The 26,090-nt window shown below is 41.3% G+C and overlaps 1 protein-coding gene across 3 annotated transcripts in view; it reads left to right on the top strand.

The window, feature by feature from the left end:
- Nucleotides 1-6,776, top strand: part of CYB5B (cytochrome b5 type B) — a 32,609-nt gene extending 25,833 nt beyond the window's left edge. For 2 of the 3 annotated variants that reach the window (XM_087420019.1, XM_004431781.3), the window contains 2 exons: nucleotides 90-118; nucleotides 3,118-6,776. In XM_087420019.1, the coding sequence (XP_087276145.1) occupies nucleotides 90-99 (10 nt within the window). In that variant the 3' untranslated portion in view covers nucleotides 100-118; nucleotides 3,118-6,776. Of the gene's footprint in view, nucleotides 1-89; nucleotides 119-3,117 lie in introns of those variants that run through there. The other variant, XM_014788526.2, reaches the window with a different exon arrangement.
- Nucleotides 6,777-26,090: the final 19,314 nt, after the last annotated feature.

The raw sequence follows: 26,090 nt of genomic DNA, 5'->3' as shown, positions 1-26,090 counted from the left end.
GAGTTATGAAGATATTCAAGAAGATTGATATACTCCATGCTAATCTTCTTTCTTTTTGTTTGTTAATTTTGAATATGCATCTTCTTCAGGACCCTTTGAAAAACAACACGTGCAAAAGGTTAGTATTCCCTTAACAGACTTCCTTATGCTCAACGTAATGTCTGGCAAGAGGTTCTTCCATAAATATACATGTATAACATAACTTAAGAGTACAGTTTGACAGCTAATTCTTTTTTGGTCAAAATTAATGCACATTCAAAAGTTCCTTAGCATTAGCAAAATTAATTTTACAATTTCACTCATTTTTGAGTCATCTCAAAAATTCATGCCTTGAGTAATTTTTAAATCTTGTTGTGACATAAATTGGAATCATACTCAGAGGCCCGTATGCATGGACAAGTAACTACTTTTAAGTCAAGTCCCTGTCTCTGCAGCTCAGCCCAGCTATGCGACTTCCACTTAAAACTTAATCTTATTTGATCCTCATAACCACTCTGTAAGGTAGGTGCTATTACTACATTTTACAGAAGAAAAAATTAGGTATTGCAGTCATATTCAAGAATTTGGGTTTTCTCAAAGGTTTATTTACAAATATCCCTTGTAGTAATATTAGTAATACAGTAGTATTAGCTCTGAAAGGTATAAATTTACCATCCCTTAGATGTCTCTACTTAAGATAACTGTGGAATCCTTGGCTTGTAAAAAATCTTTATAGAGATTATATAAAGCTGTTTGTTTTATCTTTCTGAGATGCCACTTAAAGCATTTCAGAGAGGGAGAGAAAAATGTCTTTTTTTCCCGTGAAAGTATTTCATCTTTTTTATTTGAGGTGATGGACAGAGTATTAAAGAAGTGCAAACTTAAAAGAAATTGTTAGTAAATTTAGCTTCCCTAATATTAAGAACTTGTGCTCAGCCAAATGCTTCATAAAGAATTTGAAAATACAAGGCACAAACTTGGAATAGACTTATGCTACACATAAAACTGAATCAGAATTATTACACAGAATACTTAAAGAATTCCTACAAATTAACTTAAAAAAATTACTTAGTAAAATATGAGGAAAAGACTTAAAGAAGCACCTTACAGAGGTGGAAACACAAATCTAATCATATGAAAGGTTTAATTTCATTCGTCTTCAGAGAGATGCAGAGTAAAATCATAGGGTATAGTTCACACCTACCAGATTGGCAAAAATTAAAAATAACAGGAATTGTTTAGGAAGTGGATCACCAGGGTTCTTAGGCCCTCTTAGGGGAATGTAAAGGGGAACAATTACTTTGGAAAACAATTTGGCATTATCTAGTAAATTTGACAATATGAATAACTTTTGACCCAGCAATTCCATTTCTCGGGATATACTCAAGAGAAATGTATGCACGTATATACTAGGAAACACGTACAAGAATGTTCATAGCAGCATTATTCAAGATATTAAAATATTGGAAACAACCCAAGTAGCCAGTCATTAATAAAATGAATGAATTCATTCTGGTGTTTTCATACAGTATTGCTTTTTATACTACAAAGCAATAAAATAAATGAATCACAACTACCTGCAATAACCTGAATGAACCTCTGAGAGGGGAGTTCTGTCTTATGGCCAAGGAGTTATTGTTAATCCTAAATCTCCTTTGGTGCAGTATAGATGCATCTCCTTTGGTTCTGTTCTCAGTGGCAGTCAAGTATTACGAAGGATTACGTGAGGATTGATGGTCAGCCATTCTCAGTCTTTTGTACTGAAGAATTTCTCTTTTTTAGTGTTTTCTCCAGGATCCTACTTTTGAGCTCTCTGTCTCTTGTGTTACTCTCCAAGGTATCTGAATTCATTACTTTTAGGGGAAGATTACTTCAAAGTTCCTATGTGTCATATTGCTCTTGTACATGCCAACTTGCTTGTTTTTTTAAACAAAGGTACCTGGCTGACATTCTAAACTTGTCCAGAGCAGCTTTCTGCCATACTTAAATGTACAAAGTTCTAGGCATGTTTAGGCAAAGAGAGTCATTTTTATTATTGAACCTCACCTTCAAAATCTTTTTTTTTTTCTTTTTTAAGATTTTATTTATTTATTTTTTCTCCCCAAAGCCCCAGTAGATAGTTGTATGTCATAGCTGCACATCATTCTAGTTGCTGCATGTGGGACGCGGCCTCAGCATGGCCGGAGAAGCGGTGCGTCGGTGCGCGCCCGGGATCGAACCCGGGCCGCCAGCAGCGGAGCGCGCGCACTCAACCACTAAGCCATGGGGCCGGCCCTCAAAATCTTTTAATACCAAGATTATCTATCTGTTAAGTAGAGGGGCAGGCAGGTTATTTGGATCATGGAAGAATTATACCTTAAAACTAACAGTGCTAATAAGCTCTATTTGAGAAGAATTATTTTGAGGAGAATGATGATTGTCCTCAAACTCGTAAGGAAAGTCTCTTACAGGACTCTTTAAGCCAACTGCCATTTACTTAACTTTATTAGAACTATCGACATGTTCTGTGTGTGTGTGTATCAACTAGAGATTAAGAGAATGGGTTTGGAATCAGACTCCTTGACTAACTTCACTTTGTGATTTGGGGTGCAAAGCTTGTATTTTCTATGTATAACATGAGAATAATAGTAGTACCTATTTTGTAGGGTTCCTGTGAGGATTAAATTTAAAAAATATACATGAGACAGATATAATGTTGCCAATAGTTGTAGTAGATGTTATTGCTTCTAAATTTATAATTATATATATAAAATGATGGCTTTTTCCCGTTTAAAAAATGTTAATTGTAGAATATTTCAGAAACAAAGCACAGAGAAGAAAAATGTAAACTATCCATAATCCCATAACCCAGAAATAACCACTCTATGTCTTTGTAAAAACACATACAGAACTGTGTGTATATATCTCTTTTTGGTATCACACTATACATTCTGTTTTTAATCTTTTTAAAATTGTTGATTAAATATTGTCACTCCAATTCAAATATTTGTTTTTTCCAACTACTGTGATAAAAGCAGTTAAATTTCTCAAAGTAAATCAGAACTCTGCTCATAAAAATATTAAAATGTGAATGTTGAAGGATGGCGAACATTTGGTACAAAATGTTCACGACTTTATTGCTTTCTCCCCCACTTCTAGTTGCTGGTCGTATTGGATTTTCCCCATCATAGGCGCTGTTCTCTTAGGTTTCCTGTATCGTTACTACACGTCGGAAAGCAAATCCTCCTGAGGAGACCTTGTTGGAGTCTGGAAAGCATACGCACTTGGGAGTGGAAACTAGAGACTTGTTTGGAGGCTGCAGTGGTATCCTCTTCTTGAATTCTGCCAGTTGTATTTTTCCCCCTTGGAGCCCAGACGATTGGCCACACATCCACCTCAGACACGGGGCCAGTGTCCTTCGTCTCTCAGAGTCTTACTCCCAAAGCACCTGCCCGTTTTTCTGTATCCTTGCCAGTGTGTCCTCTCTTCACTGGTTTGCACGAACACCTTTACATTTCAAAACTTTCTTTTATAATTACAATCCATATGTCCTAGTGACATTGCCTTTTGGTAACAATGCCTGCTTTCCAATACTTTGAATGCACCCTAGACATTCTTAACAGGGCAGCATACTCTGGTTTTGAAGCTTTTCTTTTTCCATTTTTCTTTTAAGTAAATTTTTTTTTTAAAATTCTGACTTAATTGTATGGTTTATCATAAGGGGTTTAATTCATGAAGTAAAAGTGCACACCTATGACTTAAAACACAACTGCCAAATGATCTTGTTCCTTGTTTCTCTTTGTTAAAACTAGAAAGAACCATGTGATCATCTTTCCCTTCCTGAGCTAGCGTGGCAGGTAGCTCTCTTGCCACTCCCTGAGTTCGCCAAATGGTGCTGGACAGAACTATGCTTCCCATTTGTTTCTTGGGAGTAGGGAGAAACGGGAAGGGAGAGGTGAATTGGGGTGATGGGGAGAATTCTTAGTAATCTTTCTTTTGAAAAATAATGAAAAACACTATTTTAGAAAAAGCACCAAAGACTTCATTGTTTACTTTGGTTTGCCACCAGTTTCTAGCCATATTATTTTCCCCCCTAACCATCTTTTATTGGTAAAATATAAATTCATAGTTACGTCTGTAGAGCTTTACCAGGGATTTTTGCTGCTTTTTTGTTTATTGATTAGCAATTTTTTTATTCCCCATTTGACAAAAATAAGAGACTTCAAATTGATCAAAGATACAGTATTTGATCTTCTGTTTGCCCCAGTAAAATACCTTCCATAGTAAAGTGGCATTTGAAAGGGGGAGATTGAAAGGAAGAGAATGTTTTCCATTTCAGCTGTATTTTACCTCCATGGCTCCAACTTGTGGTTTTGTTGTTTTTCCATTGAGAATTAAAAACTGGTAGTTTTTTTTCTCAGGTGAGTGTTTCATTGAGGAGTAGTTTGTTATTTAGAATTATGTTACTGTTTCTTCCTGGTTCAGTAATTTCTCTAGCATATTTGACTTTACTTTTTTTCTGTGAAAGCACCTGAGGAGACCTCAGTACCCCGCTGTTTTCTGCCAACAGCTGTTTGTGGTGATTTTTCTCCCCATCCTTTGAGGATTACCAGTCTGCTTCTAAGCCATTGTCATATGCGGCCGTTGTCATAAACAGCTTGGTTCCAGAAGGACCATGGGCACTGCTCAGTATCTCCTCCCCTCTTTCAGCTTGTCAGGGACTTGACAAGCAGGAAACTGCCCAGCAAACCCGTGCCTGCCCATGCAAACTATTTAAGAAAAAGTTCAACCCAGGTCTTGTATCCTGTGATTTAGCAGTTGAGTGAATTTAGAATTCATCAAAATAATATTAACCTTGTATTTACACACTTGAATATGATATTATGGAGTAATTTTAAGGGGTTTCTGGCTGACTTTTATATATCAGGGATATGGGTATAGTCAAACTTTTATCTTTAGAAAATGTTTTGTATGTATTATAAGATGCCACTTTAAGACAATTTATTGAAAAAAAAAAACTTTGGTTATTATATAACAAAAGTGGTCTGACTTTTAACGCTCCTCCATTTGAAGCAAGAAGGGTTGCCTTGAATAAGAATGGGTATATAATTGCTATAATAATAAGGTTGCATGATTACATGGGGCCACGTTGGGGTAGAAATAAAGAACAAAGGAGTATTGAGGAGCTGGAAGGGGAACATTCAAGCTAAAACTAAGCCAGAAGATAACTTGGGTCAATTAAAAGTGTGTTGGCAGGCTCCAAAATTGAATGGAAAACATCTGGCTTATAAGAAATGTTAAAGAACGATAGTCTTAAGTAAAATTGGTGTTTTTGATATTTTTGGGGTAAACACCACTGTAAAAGGTATGTTTTTCTATTTCATATTGGTTGTCTTTTCCTGTTTATATTTGGACTTATTTTTACTCGGAGCCAGAGGAATAGACTTTCAGACTTTGTCTCCACCATCCGTGAAGTCCGTCCAAGACCCAGGGCTTCTTTTGATCTACTGCTGATGTGATGTCACTTTGTAGTATAAAAACCACTTTTGGGTCCATTTACTATTATTCTGCTTCCTCTGTAAACTGCCAGGTGAAAGGTGGAGCTTGTGTGCGAGTTTGCAGAGGTTTTTCTAAACAATAAAGTAATACAGTATGTTAGCCAAATCCATCAAAAAGGACTTTTGTTTTAAGAGGTAGACTCGAATTCTCGAAACAGTCTCCACATTGGTAGGTTGTGAAAACCCCACTGGAGAGCAAGTGGAGCCCGGCCCTGTTGGCAGACTGTGCCCCCTGGAGGTGGTCTCTGGAGTGTTTGGTTGTTCATTCCCGAGGAAGACTAACTGCTATTGTGCCCCTACTGTACACGTAATGGCTGGAGATCACAAAAGGATGGGATGAGGGAAAATTTGTGCCACCAAAATAGGGTCGTTAGTGCTGGGTCTCTGAAATTTTTAGCCCCTGTCTCTTAGGAATTGGTTTTGGTTTGCAAGTGACTTCTACATTTGTAAAGACAAGAAAGTGGTGGGGACAAAGTTTATATTGTGTTTAGTTCTCAGACCACTTAAGCAGAAACAAAAATTCATTGGAACCTATAATTTGAGCCTGTAAAGTTCTTCTAGCAAGTTGTTATAAATGCATAGGTTGCAAAATAAGAGCATTATTGAGTTCATACTCATTTAGTTCCAGCGTGGAGCAATGAAAAATGCTTTATGGGCCAGGTATATCATTACTTATGATATCTCATGCTTAAAATCTCAAGTGATATCTATCTGGTTAAATTCCATGTTAGGAGATTGAAATGCAGAACATGAATGTTCATTACTTCCTTCCCCAGGAGAAATGGATTCAGACGTGTCTTGTCTCAGTAAGAGGTTGATTTTTTTTAACCATCTCATTCTGTTGCCAAATACCACAAAAGCAATAGGGAGTTTAGGCGCCTTTAGCTGCTGTGCTCTGAAAGAGCCTGGTTTGGAATTTGAGGGGGTGATCTCAGAGGGAGGTTCCAAGAAGCAGAGGAGTAGTTGTCAGGTTACCTACCCTGCGTCTCATGAGTTTTAGGAGCTGCTCTTTGCCTGCAGTTATATTCTACATTTGCCATTTGGGCAGAACATAATTATGATTATTTGATGTCCCTTCTTTTTACTTCACCCTCAACTATGAACAAGTAATAATAACATTCCTTTTGTGTATTCATTAATGGAGTTTGTTTACCTATTTTATTTCAGCATATTTTGAACAAAGATCTTTGTTTCTGCTGGGATGTGCACACAGTGAATGTTTGTTAGACCTACACACAATAAAGATACTGTTTTCCTTTTCTTGCCCTGACTACAGTTATTAAAAAAAAAAAAAAATTTTTTTTAAAGTAGAAGCGTTGACTCTGTAATCCTCAGGTGTTATGGAAGAAAAGATTTGAGAAGCATGAAAGTCACTGGTATCTGTGCTAATGTTGTGTATAGTGTAACTTGATGGGGGAGTTCCCGGTTCTTTAGGATTCTTGCTGCTGCTCTTTCCTTGAACTGAGTTTCTCATTTGATAATTATGAGAGGCAAAAATCAAGACTTTCGCTGCATTAATGGATGTGAAGTGGCAACCAGGTAGACAGATTGGGAGTTCTGTTTTTACTGAAACCGTTTGTCTGGTAAAGAGAAGCCAGTGCAGGGTAATAATATTTTGTTATCTGCAATGCCAGTCTTCAAATGATTGTTTTTCTTGGAAATAACTAAACTGTTAGGGAAAATTAAACACTGAGATTGAAATTCTAGTGACTGTGTTAATAAAACAAGGGAAAGAAATCATTTTTATAATTACCTTTAAAGCATACTGATAGCCTTCTAACATTGCTAATGAGACAGCGTTCCTTAGGGCTTGGTGATTTCACTGTCACGTGAATTGAGGATGACTAACAGGAAAGGATGGTCCCATTCTTATTACTCGGGTTTGAATCTAGTGTTTAGTCTTCAATCCTAATAATTCATATCACTGCACTCTTCCTGATGCTGAGTATTTGGCAGGTACTTGACAAATCCTGGTCTATTCCTGAAAATCTGAGGTAGAAGATTGTGATTCTAGTTATGTACACTTAAGGTAAGAAATACCCACACAATCTGCTAAATTCTTGGCAATGAAAAGTAACACTGGGGGACCAGCCCGGTGGTGGAGCAGGTAAGTTCGCATGCTCCACTTCAGCGGCCCAGGGTTCCCAGGTTTGGAATCCAGGCGCGCACTGACGCACCGCTTGTCAAGCCATGCTGTGGTGGCGTCCCATATAAAGTAGAGGAAGACGGGCATGCATGTTAGCCCAGGGCCAATCTTCCTCAACAAAAAGAGGAGGATTGGCAATGGATGTTAGCTCAGGGCTGATCTTCCCCCCACACACACAAAAAGATAACATTGGTAACCTAACATTAATTAGCTTAATAGCTATCTATACTATGTATTTCAAGAACCTCTCAGCTTAATCACATATATACCAGCATTTTAAATACCTAATTCTTTTATGAAGCATTTGGGAGAGACTAGAGTTGCTTTCAGATGAAACAGGATACAGTTGTAATATTATCTATCATTTATGTGCCACCTAGTATGTGCCATGCAGTATCTTGAAAAGTTTACAAACATTTCTGATTCTTATCCTTATAGTGTCTTTACATGGTAGATGGGGATATCCAGATTTTATCAATGACTTGACTAGCCTGAGACCCACACAGCTAGGAGGAGAGCTAGAGTTTAAATGTAAATCTAGCACTAAAACTCAAATTTTCACTGTTGGTGGTTCCCATATAAAAACTAAGCTCTAGCTGTACCCAAATGAATAATATACCCTATATACCTACAACTGATTCTCATATCTAGATGTTTCTCTGTATGATTAATGAAATGGAATGAATAATAATGTAATCATTTTCTTAATTAGTAGATACTAAAAAATAGCTACTGTCTTAGAAGTCCCTGAAGCGTCTTGGTTGTTGAAGATAATCATATTGCTTCAGTGGAAATAACTTATTTTGCATCCCTTGCAAAACAATTTCTTGAAACCAGTTAATGAGAATTTAGATTTGAACTATTGTTATTAGAAAAAACTTTTGATTAAAGGTAACCTATAAAGGATAGAGAGTTGAGGACGATTGGTGAAATCCTTAGGCAGCACAGATGAGAAGTTCTTGCATAATTTCACCCATCCCATCACCCATTCTAGGATCCTGGATAAGATTTAACCTGGAAATGTATATGTAAATCGACAGTTTTTAATGAGAGGTAATTATTAATTGGTCAGCTTGACTTGAGCCTCTTCTGAATCTGTCTCTACAGATCACATGGAGATCTGAGAAGTGGAAATCTTCGACTTTGTGCTGTGTAGCATAAGCTTTGGGAACTGTCCTTTCCAGCTTCTGAAATGGTCATATCATGAAGAGATGTGGTTCAGGTTCATTGGAGGAAGCACAACATAATGCAAGTACAAATGCTGTTTGTTACAAGTGTGACAAATGGTATTTTTGATCCATCAGAGCCAGTCTCAAAGCAGTTTCCTATTGTTTGCCCCTGGTCCTAATCTCTGTGACTGAAACATTGATGTTAACTGTAGAACCACATGAACCTGGAAAGAGAAAAATTGAAAAACCCAGGTGCTCAAATTTAATTTTTCCTTAAAGAAGCTTACTTTTGGGATCTTTCTTCTAGTTTCCTCATCTAAGTTTTTCAGAAAGGGAGGTGGCACTACCTTACAGAAAAATAGGGTGATGTCCACAATAAAAACGAATTTTCTCACAGACTTGCCCACTCTGGTGTAATTACCAGAAAAATCTAATCAGGAACAAATAGAAGTTGGGAGAATCTAAACTGTGAACAGCACAGGAAAATGGGCTTTCCAAGACTCCCAATCTAATCCCCTTGTCTTCATAAATCTTTTAAAAAATTATTTGGATTTTTCCTTAGCTCTCATTCCAACTCCCCTTGAACTGCTTTGCTTTCTGTTTTACTCAATAAATGACAGCATCTCAACTTTTCTTCCCTTCAGTTTTTTTTTTTGGTGAGGATGATTAACCCTGAGCTAACATCTGTTGCCAATCCTTCTCTTTTTGCTCAGGAAGATTGGCCCTGGGCTAACATCCGTGCCCGTCTTCCTCTACTGTTATACGTGGGACATCTGCTGCAGCATGGCTTGATGAGCGGTGCATAGGTCTGTGCCCGGGATCCAAACCTGTGAACCCCAGGCCGCCAAAGCAGAGTGTGCAAACTTAACCACTGCGCCACCGGGCCGGCCCTGCTTCCCTTCATTTTTAAGTATTGTGGTACAAAGATGTACCCAGTGGTCTGTCCTAGAAAACATTTGGAAGAAATAAGGCTAATTTGTTTATAATCTGGACCGTCTATGTAAACTAGGGCAGTTCTGTTTGAACATCTTTATTGACTGTCATTTAAAGCTATGTTCTACCTCTGGACTTTTCATTTATGAGTCAATAAATTTGCTTTTTGTCTTAAGCTAGTTCACATTGGGTTTCTGAGACACACATATCCTGACTACTATGGCCTCTGCAACTCACCTGACCTTAAAATGCCTGCCTTGGTAATGTCTTTGTAAGGGTTCTACCTCTCCAAATACCTAAGTTCTCATAGGGCAGAAACTCATTTTTTATTCCGTGCTAGTCTAAGTCTCTTTGGAAAGAAGAAATATTCTTCACTTAAGATACATACTCCGATTATTTTTGCCATAGAATAAGATACAGAAAGCTAGTTAAGCTAACGTAGGTAAAACGGAACTTGTTATGAGTCAGTTATGAATGAGTATCTGATGGAACTCAAGGGTAGGAAGCACAGCTGGACCTCATGAGGAACTAGGACTTGGAATCAGAAGACTAATAGAAATTAAGGTGGCCACATTCGTGTCCAGTCCAAACACCTAATGGAAATTAATTCCTAGCAGTGAGCATGTGGTTGGCCAGATAGTATCAGAGTGTCCACTTCTGCTTCCATCAAGGGCATGGGGACCAATTCCTCAGGTTTGAATGGAAGGGAGATCATAGGAGAAGCAGTTAGCAGTTACCCAAGGCAGATACTATAATCACATACTTTGTGTGTGTATATTTTTTATTTGTGTCTTCGTTAATGGACTATATGCCCTTTGAAGGAAGGGTCTTCTGCATCCCTCAGCGTGCTCCAGCATTATGCTGGGCATAAGAAAGGACTGAGTAAATTCAGTATGGATTATTGTGCTGTGTCTGAACAAACAACCATAGCCAAATTTGTTGAAGAACTATCTAGGACTCCCAAGTAGAGTTTTGAGATGCATCCCAACGTTGCCCACATCATTAACAACCAAAAACCCCATTCACTCCTGCAGTCCCATAAACCAATCCTGTTTTCTCTGTAAATAGAATCAGCTGCCAGTGTTTATTGGTTTCATAGAAATATTTTAAATAAACTTTATTTTTTTTTGTGAGGAGATCAGCCCTGTGCTAACATGTGCCAATCCTCCTCTTTTTTTTTTTTTTTTTTTGCTAAGGAAGACTGGCCCTGGGCTAACATCTGTGCCCGTCTTCCTCCACTTTATATGGGACGCCGCCACAGCATGGCTTGCCAAGCAGTGTGTCGGTGCGTGCCTGGAATCTGAACCGGTGAACCCTGGGCCGCCGCAGTGGAGCGCGTGCACCCAACTGCTTGCGCCACCGGGCCGGCCTCAATAAACTTTATTTTTTAGAATGGTTTTAAATTTACAGAAAAATCATGAAGATGGTACAGAGAGTGCCCATAAACTTGGCACCCAGTTTTATTAACATCTTAGATTAGTATGGTACATTTGTTATGTTTAATGAACCAATATTGATGTTATTATTAATTAAAGTCCATAACTTATATTTCCTCAGTTTTTTACCTAATGTATTTTCTATTCCAAAATACCACTTTACATTTAGTCATCATGTTTTCTTTTTTTTTTTTTTTTTTAAACATTTTATTTTATTTATTTTTCCCCCCAAAGCCTCAGTAGATAGCTGTGTGTCATAGCTGCACATCCTTCTAGTTGCTGTATGTGGGACGCCGCCTCAGCATGGCCAGAGAAGCAGCGCGTCGGTGCGAGCCCGGGATCCGAACCCGGGTCGCCAGCAGTGGAGCGCGCTCACTTAACCACCAAGCCACGGGGCCGGCCCCTGTCATCATGTTTTCTTAGGCTCCTCTTGACTCTGACAGTTTCTTGGACTCTTGTTGTTGATGACCTTGACAGTTTTGAAGGGTATTGGTCAGGTACATTGTAGGCTACTCTCTCTTTGAATTTGATATTTTTCTCATGATCAAACTTGAGGTTATGGGTTTGGGGGTAGGGGAGGCTACAGAGGTAAATTGCCATTTTTATCACATCATATCAAGGCTACATACTATCAATATGATTTATGATTGTTGATGTTGACCTTGATCACCGGGCTGAGATAGTGTTTATTAGGTTTCTCTACTATGAAGTTCTTCTTTGGAAGGAACTTTCCCTACTGTTCCATACTGGAAGGAAGTCACTAGGGAAGGAAGTCACTACCCACACTTAAGGAGTAGGCAGTTATGCTCTGCCTCCTTGAGGGTGGAGTATTTACGTAAATTATTTAGAATTTTTCTGCATGGGAGATTTGTTTATAAAATTTTATACTTAATATTTAGAGTGTTTTTGGCCGCCCTAAAAAAAAGTTAACAGTAAGGGGTTTCTGATTGAATGTAGTAGTTTGAACAAACTTGTTTATCTGTGCTCCCTTCCAAAAGCCATGCAGTGATGAGAGTAAGGAATAAACAAAGATGTAAATTCGTAAAGGCAAAGTGAATGAGAGTACACCTCAGTTGATGAAAGATCTCAAGAAATTTTTGGAGGATAGAAGGCCAGTAAACTTAGAAGAGGGTAGAAAACCAACTTAAATGCCTACAAGAGGAAAAGCCAACAAAATGAAGTCACGCCACAGATCCCTGCAAATCTCATAAATGGGAAGCACCATCTACCTCTGAGGGTAAGCAGCCTTGAAAACAGTGAGTTAAACTCGCCTCCCCACCCTCACCCCACCTCCATGCGCGGCTAGGTACCTGCCCCTCTCCTTCTCTGGTAAAAGCTGGAGGTTTCATCCTGGGAAAAGGTGAACCTGAGAGGATCTTGATGTGAGATTACAAGGCAGAGCTGACTGCAGTGTGTATGGACCTGAAGGTGGATATTAAATGGAAGTTCATACTAATTGCTGAACCCCCCCCCCCACCCCAACCGCCTTTGCTCCTAGAATACCAACAGCCAAGATTATACCCCCAGGCAGGGGATAGGAAGATTCCTCTCTGGAGAAACTCACCAGTCCAAGAGATGACATCTACAGATACTGACATTTGGCAGCTTCCACATGGTCATCCTGCAGTGAAATCCTTCAATCAACAAGTTCTGCTGATGCAAAGCACCCAAAAAGGTTTTTAGTGCCTCACTTAACAGTTAAATTTGAGTGGATAGCCAAGGACTATCAACCATCTTTGGAAAGCCTTAACATGAAAGATAGAGACCAAAACAAATAGGAAAAAGGAAGTCAGAGGAAGGAGTAATGCAGAATAAAAGAAAAAACATATCTTCAGAGAGATGATATTGTATCCATGAATACAAACATAGATGCTATTTACAAAGGAACATTCAGAGAATAAGAATTCTAGAAATTACAAAATTTGAGGCTACCAATGAGTGCTAAAATTAGACGAAAGCTTAAGAAGAACCAGGATATTTACATAGCCTCAAAGTATCTCCCCCAAAGCAGTTACTAATTACAAGGGGAAAAGTGGTAATTTTACAGTGAAGAAAGCTGGCAGACACCACCTAACCAAGTGATCAAGTTTAACATCACCAGTAAGAAATAACATATCAGTATCATGTACCCTTGAAATACTGCATTAAGAAGGCACATTACCTCTGTTGTATTCTGCACAACTTGTAACCTCAGTCTAATCATGAGAAAATATCAGACCCAAAGTGGTGGACATTCTACAAAACCACTGACCGGTATTCTTCAAAAGTTTCAAGGTCATGAAAGATAAGGAAAGACTGAAGAACTGTCACATTGGGGGAGACTAAGGAGACATGACAGCTAAATGCAGTGTGGGATCCTGGATTGGATCCTGGAACAGAAAAAGGACATTAGTGGAAGAACTGGTGACGTTCAAATAAAGTCTGTAGTTAGTGTTGTTGCAATGTTAATTTCTTAGTTTTGATAATTGTGCTTTGGTTATGTAAGATGTTAACATTAGGGGAAGCTGGGTGAAGAATACATGGGAACACTATCCTATATTTGCAAGTTTTTGTAAGCCTAAAATTATTTCAAAATAAAGTATTTTTTTAACGAGAGCAGAAATAAAAAAGCAATAGAAGGGTTGGGAAATAAATATGAGGAAATCTCTCACAAAGCAGAACAAAAAGGAAAAGATGGAAAATGAGAGGTTTACCAGGATATACCCTATCTCAATTAGGAGATCTAGAAGTGAAAAATGAAGAAATTATCACAGAAGTAATACAAGAAAACATCCCAGAACTAATGATTATGACTTTTGAGGTTGAAAAGACCATTGGGTGCCCAGCACAATAATGAAAAAATGACTCACACTGAGGCATATCATTGTGGAATTTCAGAACGGAAGGGATAAGAAGAAAATCCAAAACCATTGACCATGGCCACACTTTGGATCATCTTGAAATCACTTTGGGACTTTATAAAATACCAATATTCGGCCCTGCCTCAGATAATTAAAACAGAGTCTCTGTTTCAGGGGAATCTGATGCATGGTGAGTGTTGAGAACCAATGTCCTAGAGTGGTTTTTTTTCTTTGTCTCCAAAGAGAAAAAATAGATCACTTACAAAAAATCAGGAAACAGATATCAAAAATTCTCAGCAGCTGCAGTGTAAACAAGAACACAGTGGAACAATGCCTTCTGAAGGAAAATGTCTTCCAGAATTCAGGATTCTTATGAAATCTCTTGTTCATGAGATTTAGGAATTGTCACCCTTTAGTCTATTCAGAGGTTCGGGTTTTTGTAAATGAGATTTTTTTTTAAAGTGGATGCACCCAGTCATTTTCTGTATTTGCTATGCATATTCTTTCCAAGCTATTCTTTCTTTTTTCTTTTTTTTTTTTTTTTGTGAGGAAGATGGGCCCTGAGCTAACATCTGCCAATCCTCCTCTTTTTGCTGTGAAAGACTGGCCCTGGGCTACCATCCGTGCCCATCTTCCTCCACTTTATATGGGACTCCGCCACAGCATGGCTTGACAAGCAGTGCGTCGGTGCGCGCCCGGGATCCGAACCAGTGAACCCCGGGCCGCCGCAGCGGAGCGCGAGCACTTAACCGCTTGCACCACCGGGCCGGCCCCCAAGCTATTCTTTCTTAAACACATTCTTTATTCAAGAACTGCCTGGTTTTCAATATCCTCTATGATTTGACCCAATATCACCTATCAGATGTTATTACCTAGACAATCTGCTGTCAGCCAGCCACTCCTCCTACTGTCTTCTACTTCCACCTTGCCCTTTCCTACCTCTTGTACCCTTGAGAGTTCTTTTCCAGGAGTCAGAATATCCACCCCCCACCCTCAACCCCACCCCATCCCTAGTACCAAATAGGTTTTGTCATAAGTTTTGATTGGAATTGACTAGTCTGGGTTGCCTGTAGCACTCTGTCAGGTCTGAGCTCAGTGGGAAGAGGAGCCACATTGGCGTTCATTAGTAATGCCTGCCACAGGTATGAAGAGTAGCAGGAGATAGGCAGGATAGTTACCATGTTGGCCTAGCTGAGTCATACCCAGACTGCAAAGTCCATGCCAAGTCTCACTTTCTCCATGAAACCTCAAATTACTCCAATCCCCTATTTCAAGTAGTCCCTTCTCTGAGTGCCTGTCACACTCATGGCCATTTTCATTCGTTGACACCAGACTAATCCCTGTGTTAATCTTCCCATCTAGACTGAATATCTTTGAGGGCAGGGACTGGGCAGTATACTTATTTTGTTTTCCTTCACTGTGCCTAGTGCAATGCTCTACACATGGTAGATACTCAGAAGACGTTTGGTTGGTTGCTTGGTTGGAGCAGTTACAGTGAAGTGGAAAATGTGCCCTCTGCTGGTGTGGTAAGAAAGAGCATTCTTCTTAAAATCTCTACAACCTTGATTTGACCTTCACAGAGCAAATTAACAGGCTTCTTCATAACATTTAGGATCCTTGTTAGAAGATCCTTGACTATATTGGGTCTTGGTATTGTGAAATATTCAACTTCTTTCAAAAAGACCTAACCTATTGGCCCCATTGGTAAAAGGGATGTAAACATGTTACATTCCCAACTGCTTTTAGCAAATGAATATTAATACATATACATATATATATGACTCTCATATTTGTAATATTGTTTAAAAATTGGGACTTCAAGGTGGAGAATATCCAAACATCAAGGAGGACTGAATGGCTGTTGGGTATTATCAAGGTAACTGAAGGAACTGGAGTCCTTTGAGGAGCCATGACTCGCACATCTTGTAGCATTTAAATGACATGCCCCATGTGCACTGCCTGCCATCATGTGACTTGTAACGAGGTGGGATTTGTCCTAAGTGTATACTGAAACACTGTGTCCTGTGCTTACGTAACTGGTAACAGACACTGTCCCAATAACTTTAAAAAAAATGTTTATGACTCAGTGCCCAAACAGGCAGTTCAGAGAGGAAGGATCATTGAAGTGCAGAGGAGAGAGGGCAAGAACTGCTGTGTTTATTTTGCCATGGTCAATTTATTTTTTCCTCACAGACAGTTACTTACCTCTAACCTTGAATCTCCAACAGTATGTTCAGGCACAAATCTCCACTGTTTATAACCCTTATTAGCATTTAGCAATATAAAGCATGTTTATAAATGAGTTGAGCCAGACATTTTCCATTTTTATTACATGGGTAGGGAGTATTGGGGTGGATTTCTCAACATCCATCCCACCCCAGATGATAAGTCTGAGACAATTGGGGTGATCCCATTCCCCTGGTCTGATTGGTTGCACATGTGACCCAATTCTCACCGGTGGGAAGAGGCCTCTGGAAGAAGAAGTTTTCTCTCCAAGGAAGGAGTCACAGAAAGAACTCCTGTGGCTATCCTGCTACTGGCCTGAGAATGAAGCAAACACCAAGATGGCTGAGTGGAAAGATGCAAAGAACATGGGACTTTGTTGACTCAAGCTGCTGATTCAATTAACCCTGAAGTGTGCCCTTCCATTTATGTGGAGATCATAAATTTTCTTATTGTTTGAGCCATTTGATTTGGGGTTTCTATTACTTGCAGCTGGAAGCATCCTCACTGATAAAATAATCTTAAGAGGAGTGACTCATGGGGAAACAATCCTCTCAGCTTCTGATTAACACTGGCCTCCAGAGATAATTATCTGGGCCATCAGATACATAAAAATTTGGAGGTCATAAGATTAAAATTATAGTGGTTACATATGGAGTGGGGGATAGTGACTGAGAGGGGGCCTGAGAGGGGCTTCTGGAATGCTGGTAAATTTCTTGCTCTGAGTGGTGGTTATATGGGTATATTTACTTGGGGATAAATTCATCGAGTGGTATACTTATGATTTGTGTACTTTTCTGCATCTAAGTTATACTTTAATTAAAAAAGTTAACTAAAAAATATTATATTGTAACCAGGCCTCCAAACAAACTGTTTATATCTTGACTGGAAGGATATGAATGTTGTATCATGGTCATTTTATTAGGCAGCCAAATTAAACTGTAGGGATGTGCTTTTATAAACTTCCAGAAGCTTGTTGTAAAGACCTCCTGTCAGTAGTGTGTGTCCAACTTGCCCTAATCTCAGCCAAAATGATTTCCCTTATCATTCAGATGGTAGGGCCTCAAGCCTTGCAAATGAAGGACTTCATCATTTCTAGAATCCAGTCACAATGAATATTGAAAACCAGAATAAAAACTAACAGATTGGAGTCTGCCCATGTAGGGCTTTGTCAAGCAGCATTCTCAGAGAGGCATTTTAGTTATGGGATGGTCCTCTCCAAGGAAACCACTGGCTTTGGAATAATGGAACCATGAACCTCATGCAGCCTAGTTTATTGAGACCTCTAGTTCATGAAGGAAGAGTTGTAACATGTTTAGTCAGTTGTTTGTGGAAGAATATGTGGGCTTTGGGGACCAAATTATCTGGAGAAAGACTTGGCTCCACTAGAGGAAAATCAGCTAAGGAAAGTTACCATAAATCATAGCTTCTAGAGTAGAATTGGACTTGCGGCAGCAAGACCCTGGGAATATCAGTCTTCATGAGGGAGAGGATTTGGAGAGTAATCACATCATGAAACTAAATGGGGAATATGGTTAGTTGGTGGTCAGGCCCATGGAATTCAAATTCCTTAGAGATATAGAGCTCTGTTCTGTTTGAGCAGCCACATTGATCCACAGAACTGGAAGCTCATAATAAGTATATGGAGGCATAGTATATTTATCTTCCGCCTAACTCTTCAAAGTGCTTTTACATTCATTACATCCTCATTACAACCTTGTGAGGCAGGTAAGTTAGACACGACCATAAGAGAGACAGTGACTAAGAGAACAGACTTTAGAGGCCAACAGACCTGGGTTTGAATCCTGTCTCTGTCTAAGTGGAGTTGTGGTGTGAAGTTTACTTAGCCTATGTCAGTGGTTCTCAACTCTAGGGGACATTTGGCAATATAAGGAGACATTTTTGATTGTCACAACTGGAGGAGTGCCATTAGCATCTAGTGTAGAAGCCAGGGATGCTGCTAACCATCCTACAATGCACAGTACAGCCCCCCACCACAAAGAATTGTTCAGCCGAAATGTCAGTAGTGCTGCTGTTGAGAACAGCTAGGTCCTGTCTGATTCTCAGTCTCTTCATCTATAAAATGGGATATAGACATTACCTCAATGGGTTGTTTTAAAGAGTAGATTAAATAACAGTAGATATTGGGTTGTCTGTCCTTCCACCCTCCCTTTCCCCCATTCTGGGAGCTGCCTTCTTAGGACTCTACTTCTCTACAGAATTAGATTTCCATGGCTGACTGCCAACCATTCATATTTCCCATTTAGCTTCACGATCTTTTGCATAGTGTGACTCTGTCCCTCTGCCGTAGTTGATAGGATCAGGGGCGGACACTGGATCCAAAAGAAACCAGAAATTCTTTCCCCAAGGAGCTTTGTAATTTGTACTGAGAGATTCCAGGCTCAGTCTGGCTGCTGTCTTGACTGGAGAAGATATAAACCTGAGAGTTGTGGGTGGTCATTTTCTCACACATGGACTGGGATGCAAAGACAATGCTTTATAGCACAGGAGAAGAATGCAACCATTACAGAGAGAAAAGCAGCAGTAAGAGAGAGTTCCCAGAGTCTGCTCCCTGGCTGACTCGGGCCTTAGGGTCTGTAGGCCATTCCTGCAACCTTGTAATACTTGTTGCTTAAGCTGGCTTTAGTTACTTGTGTCTTGTGCCCAAGGGACACACAATGCCTACTGATGACATATGTCAAAGCACTTAGCATGGTGCCTCGGAATAGTAAGCCCTGAATAAGTAGCAGTTATTATTATCATCCCCGTTTTAGGGATAAAAAAGTTGAGGCAGAGAGATTAAATAATTTGTCTTGTGTCACACAGCTCTTTAGTGGCAAACCTGACCTGGAATCCCGCTCTCCTGACACCTAGACCTGGGTTCTGTCTGTCTATTCTTTAAATGTGAAATAAAACTTTCAGAATAGTGCATGAGTGAGTAAGTACCTATGTATAGTTAAAAATAATTCAGAGTGACTGCCGATGTAGCCATCACCCAGGACAAGAACTAGAAAATTGGCTGCAGCTCAAACCTTCCAGTGTCCCTCCCTGACACTTCTCTCTCTCTCCCCGCCAAAGGTAACCAATATCCTGTTTTTGGTTGAAATAATTTTTTAATAGTTTTTCCACTTGCATTTCTAAACTTCATGATTTAGTTTTACTTCTTTTAGAACTTCATATAAATGAAGTTGTACTATATGTATTCTTTTGTGACTTGTTTCTTTCAATACTATGAGAGGCTCATCCGTGCTGTTATGTGTAGCTGTAGTTCATTTATTTTCTTTGATATATAGTCCACAATGTATTTATCCAAGCTGCTGTCAATGGACATTAGGTTATTTCCAATTTGGGGCCAACAGTATTACTATGAGCATCCTTGTTTGCATATCCTGGTGCGTATGAGCAAGAATGTCTCCTGGGTGTACAACTAGGAGTGGACCTGCAGTGTCTGAGACTTCCTTTGCTCCACATCCTTGTCAGTTTGGGTTCTTTTCCATGCAGATGCCAACACCTGGGGCCACAGGATAAAGAAAGTACTGTGTAGTGCTGGAGGACACACAGGGTTAAAACACTGTATCCTTCCTCAAAAAGTTCAACATAGAGTTACCATGTGTCCCAGCAACTCCATTGCTCGGTACGTACCCAAGAGAGTTGAAAACATACATTCACGCAAAAACTTGTACGTGAATATTCATAACTGTACTATTCATAACAGCCAAAAGGTGGAAACAGCCCAAAGGTCCATCCACTGATGAATGGGTAGACAAAACATGGTGTATCCATTCAATGGAATATTATTTAGCATAAAAAAGAATGAAACACTGATACATGCTACAACATTATGCTAAATGAAAGAAGCCAGACACAGAAAACCACATATTATATAATTCCACTTATATGAAATATCCAGAATAGGCAAATTCATAGAGACAGAAAAAAGATTAGTGGTTGCCAGGTGCTGGGGGAAGGGAGAAATGGGGAGGGACCCTAATGGGTACAGGGTTCCTTTCTGAGGTAATTAAAATGTTGTTGAATTAACTAGTGATGATGATGTCACAAGTTTGTGAATATACTAAAAACCCCTGAATTGTGTACTTTAGAAGGGCAAATTTTATGGTATGTGAATTATATCTTAATAAAAATGCAAATAAAAACACAGTATCCTCATCATTCGTTCATTTATTCAAAATACGTGTATTTATTCAAAATACGTCTTGTGGCACCTAAGATGTGCCAGACATTCTTGAGCACATTGTTGGGGAAGCTGGTTGGTGAGTTGGACGTGGCCCCTGTGTTGGTCAGAACCACTGTACCAAGTGGCACATTCCAGAGGGGCCACTGAGGAGAGTTTAATGAAGGGACTGTTTGCAGAAGTGTGGGCAGGGTTAAGAGATCCCTGGTGAAGGGATGGTGACGCACTTCAGGGTTGGCAACAGATGGCAGCCATTAGCACCTGGGCCTGGGAAGGCAAGGGGGGAAGGTGGTTACCAGATCCCAGCAAGAGCTGTAGGAGAAGGCTGCTGCATAGGAGCTGCAGCAGGGGTGGGGCCGCCGATGCCACTGTCCACTCTCTCATCTCCTACTTGGGGGTGTGGGAGCTTGGGCGACAGACCCCATCAGTCAGCCTCCTCAGGCCTAGAGGAGAGGGGAGAAGGCTGGAGAGTGACTCCGCAGTAGCAAACGGAGACCACCGATCCTCATGGAGTTTACATTTTGAGTGAGGAGACACACCGAAAAATAATTACAGGATGTGATAAACAGGCTGACATGAAAGAGGACATCTTGATGTCTGGGGGGTGGGGAGCACTTTAGATTTGGGACCTGGGAAGGTCTTTCCAAGCAGGAGGTGCTGTTCAGCTGGGACCAAAAGGATGAGCCCCTGGGTGATGAAGGTGCTGTTTATTGAGAAGGGGAAGCTTGGAGGAGAAGCAGATTTGGGGGGGGCGGGAATCATGAATCCCCTCTGGGACATATTAAATATAGAACATATCCTAACACTGAAAAATAACAACTCAAGGCTGAGGAGAATCCATGGGGCTCAGGGAGAGGCTGAGCAGCAGAGGCGATGGCTGTGGGCTGACACCCAGGGCCTGCCTCTTGGAAGCCGGGACGTGTGTGGACTGCGCCCTCCCTGGAGGTTACACCAAGTGCTGGCACAGCCCACTGGCTCGGGGCCACCTGCCTGCTTACGGGTCTCCTTCCAGCGTTTAGTGGGCCTTCTGCCACATCCCAGGTCCTCCCCTTACAAAGGCAAGAAGGGCCAGGGGAAGGGAGTGTCCTTTGTGAACACCAGATGTGACACATAGCCTTAAATAGGCAGGAACTCCCATCTGATAGCTGGGGTGGCCACAGGGAGAAACGTGGTCTTGCCAACCATGAAGGGTCCAAAATCTGCTTAGAAAAGTCCCCAACCCCGTGATTAACACTGTGGTGCCCCAGAGAACCCTGAGGGTAAAGCAGGCCCAGCATCCTGGCTGGAGCCTAATCAAAACTGGAGAGAACATTGAGTCTGCGACCAGTACATCTTTCCTCACCCGATGGGTCTTGTGACATCAGCCAGAGCCCACCTTTGGGTGCTTCTGGCCCACACCACTTGGCACATCTCTGTATTTTCTTCCATAGAGGTCTCTCCCCTCTGGCTCCCTGCCCAGCCAGTTGCCCACAGACTGGAAAACAAAGGCTCACTGCCTTCCCTGGAGACCTGGGCTTAAGGGATGGGCCTTAGGCAGGCTGGGCGGATGCTCTGTTGATTTTTTTTTCAAGTGCAGAGAATGTGACAGCCAATTCCTGTTGGAAATGGCTTTTGTTTTCTTTGGAGCGCAAAGCACTTTTCCTTTCTCGTGATTGTTTCAGTTCAGGTCATGTTTAGGATGGAGATGATTCGCTAGCCTAATTGCATGCCTTCCAGAGCCATAGGGCACAGATCCTATCGCAACCCTGATAAAAACTAAGGCCCCTCTCCCTAAAGCATACACACACGTGCACACAAATACCCCAAATTAAACATTTAGTGTCAGTCCCAGAAGGTTAAGATCCCCTGGGTTAAGGAGAGCAAGTCTTTTCTCCCCGCTCCACCCCCAGCTTTCTTTTCAATCTGGATCTTAAAATTCCCTTTCTTTAGCACTTCTCAGGGGCCAGCATTTCTTGCCTGGCTCTTGCCTGAATTAATCCCATGTGTCCAGCCTGCTGAGGAGCTGGGCCCCTCACTAGCTTTGGGCTGCCTCTGGCTTGAAGGCTCCAGTCCAGCAGCGCTCCAATTTTTCAGGCAGCAGAATATTCCAGTGGGATTTGTAAAACCTTTGTCTCATCCACGCCTCTTTATTATGAAGGGGCCAGGCAGTGAGAGTCTCGGCAGATTCTAGAAGTGGTGGCACAACTTTGGATGAGACTAGGGAGACAGGCGTTGCCTGGTTTTGTGAAATTCCAGAAGCAAGTCACTTTGCCAAAAATGCCAAAAATAAAAGGACTGTCTAGACACTTACATATTGGAAGCTCTAGTATGAAGAGGGACCATCCTGAAGATTATTGATTTATGCTTAAATGGTGAAACAAAGGGGTTCATTCATTTAACAAACATGTATTGCATACCTGCCATGTGCTGGGCAGTGTTCTAGGCACTGTGGGTATGTGGTGAATAAGATAGACAAGGTAGCAGAGAATATGAGGTAGTGACAAGTGCAAGGATGAATAGGGTGATGGTGGCGGGGACATGATCAGAGAAGACATCGCTGAGAAGACGGCATTGGAGCTGAAACCTGAATATCGAAAAGGAAACATCCATTTGGAGAAGGGGAGATCCAGGTGGAAGGAACAGCTGTTGCAAAGGCCCCTAGGCTGGAACAAATTGGCCTGCTTGAGGAAAAGAAAACCACACGTGGCTGGTGCAGAGTCAGGGAGGGGGCAGGTAGGAGATGAGATGGGAGAGTCGACAGCAGATACATCATGTTGGGCTTTGCAGGGAAGACAATGGAACGTGTAGAGCAGGGGTCTGATGTGATCTGATCTGCATTTTTAGAACCGGCCTCCATGGAGAGAAGCGTGTTCTGGGAGAGCAAGAGCGGAAGTGGGGGCCGGCACGAGGCTGATCACTGGTCCAGGTGAGTGGGCAACGGCAGCTAGGACCTCTTGGTGGTGGTACAGGTGGAGAGACAAGGACCATTTTTCCAGGAACACACTTGGTGCATAATATGTTATAATGCATGGTGGTTAAGACCCCATGGAAACTTGCGTTTGCCACATTTTAGAAGGGCAAAAATTATGGTGTTCTTGCCAGTCCAAGGTTTCCTGTTTGCACCCTTCCAGAAAAAAACAATGACAAAAGTACAAATCCTCCTTAAAAGAAAATTGCTTGGCTTTTGTTGTCTCCACAGAATGTTAATCTCCTTGGCAGGCAGAAGGGAAGGAGAGCCGATATGTATTAAGTGCCAACTGCATACCTTGATCTCATCTAATCCCACAATAACTCTGCAAGGCTCATGTTATTAGCCTTATTTTTTTTTCTTTGGGATGAGGAAACTGAAGTTCACAGAGGTTAGGTAAATTGCCCAACGTCACATAGCTAACAAGTGACAGAGCTGGGATCCAAACCCAGGTCTGTCTGGTTATAATTCTTTCCATGTTGTCCCTGGCTGGTGGGACCACGTGAGCACATGGAGGAGGCCTCAACGACCCCGAGGCTCCTGGGGTTTTAGCTGCTCCTTGGATGAAAACTGGTCTCCGTTGGGGGTCCACTGAATTTTCCAGATCATGAGGGTGTGCTAGGTGTAGTGATGTTCAAGAGAAGTGTTTTAAGACGTTCCCTAGTGGTCAGAAGGTTTAATGAAGCCAGAGAATCTAATGGAGAAAGAAGGAGTTTGGGTCTTGAGATAAACAGGCTCATTAACTAGCACTAAACCAATCGAGATGAAATCAATTAGGGCTACCTGGAAGGGAGAACCTATGCCATCTGTCTTGACTTTTGAAATGAGAGACTGATGGTGGCTACCAGTGTATCATGGAGGCACACTCAGGGACAAGACCCTAATGACAAAGAAATTCTGTGCTGTAAATCGTGCCCCTGCTGCTCCACGGCCAGTCGCTTGGTGGGAGGATCTGGAGGGCTCTGGAGGGCTCCAATGTTTCTGGCAAGACTCCTGGCCCATGTCTCCAGCAGCCTCAGGACCATGTGCATCACCCAGGTCTCCAGGTCTCGGGCCTTTCAGAGCAACCCAGAAGGCAGTAGGGCTTGCAGGTTCCACCTGGCCTGACTGCCCAGGACTGTCGCAGAGAAACCCTGGGGCAACATTCCCGGTGACTGCAAATAGCAAAAACCAGCCCATCACACCCAGGATCATACCCAGGTGACAAAGAGGAGCATGACACTCTTTCTCTATTTGGTGCTTTTAGCTCTCTGGTGGGTGTGCACACGTACCACCAGACTGTAAGCTCCGTGGAGGGAGGACTTTCTTCTTCTGTTTTCTCTCTTATTATTATTGTTTTTGCTGTGCTTGAATGAATTAACTGAGGTTGACTGAGAGAGACTGTCTGTATCCTCCAGGATATGACATTTCAGCTGGGGTTACAAGCCCATAAAGAGGAAACGGAGGCATTAAGAATAGTACATTTTGGAATCAGATAGACCTAGCTTCCAGTGAAGAGAGTGAAGCCTTGGTTTTCTCATCTATAGAGGGATGAGGCACATGCAGAAGGTAGCTGTAAGGATTAAATGGGATTATGCAAGTAAGTGCTTAGCAGAAATCCTGGCACATAACAGCCCTCAGAGGGAGTATATAACACTTCTACAGCTGCCACCAACGCCTTGCATGGTACTTTGTGTTTCAACGGGAACTTTTGAATTTTTTTGACTGTGACCCACATCACAATAATATAATATGTGTGTATATGTATCTATAAATAAAACTGAAAATGTAAATTTTCTGCAATAATAACCCTACTATATGTGATGAACTCTGATAGTTTCTATTCTATTCAATTTTGTTGAAAAAAATGCTGAAGGGGCACCCAGGAACTTTTTGGGGTGATGGGTAGGTTCTATATTTTGATTAGGATGGTGGTAGCATGGGTGTCTTTGTCAAAAATCATTGAACTCTACGTTAAAATGAGCACATTTCATTGCATGTAAATTAGATCACAATAGATTTGCAACCCTCTAAATTAATTTTTTTTTTTTTTTGTGAGGATGATCAGCCCTGTGCTAACATCTGCCAATCCTCCTCTTTTTTTGCTGAGGAAGACTGGCCCTGAACTAACATCTGTGCCCATCTTCCTCCATTTTATATGGGACGCTGCCACAGCATGGCTTGCCAAGTGGTATGTTGGTGTGTGTCCGGGATCCGAACCTGTGAACCCCGGGCCGCTGCAGTGCAGTGCATGCACTTAACTGCTTGTGCCACCGGGCCAGCCCCTAAATTAATTTTTTATTGAGATACAATTCACCCTTTTAAATTCAGTGATTTTTTTTTTTTTTTTGAGGAAGATCAGCCCTGAGCTAACATCTGTGCTAATCCTCCTCTTTTTGCTGAGGAAGGCTGGCTCTGAGCTGACATCTATTGCCAATCCTCCTCCTTTTTTTTTTTCCCCAAAGCCCCAGTAGATAGTTGTATGTCATAGTTGCACATTCTTCTGGTTGCTGTATGTAGGACGTGGCCTCAGCATGGCCGGAGAAGCGGTGCGTCAGTGCGCGCCGGGATCCGAACCCGGGCCGCCAATAGGGGAGCGCATGCACTTAACCGCTAAGCCACGGGGCCGGCCCTAAAGTCAGTGATTTTTAGTGTATTCACAGAGCAACCATCACCACTTTCCAATGCCAGCACATTTTCATCACTCCA

This window comes from Ceratotherium simum, chromosome 30, assembly GCF_057802395.1.
Source record: "Ceratotherium simum simum isolate JZ-2026a chromosome 30, ASM5780239v1, whole genome shotgun sequence".
NCBI lineage: Eukaryota > Metazoa > Chordata > Mammalia > Perissodactyla > Rhinocerotidae > Ceratotherium > Ceratotherium simum.
The sequence above is the reverse complement of the archived record's forward strand: the minus strand, read 5'-3'. Positions and strand labels throughout refer to the sequence as shown.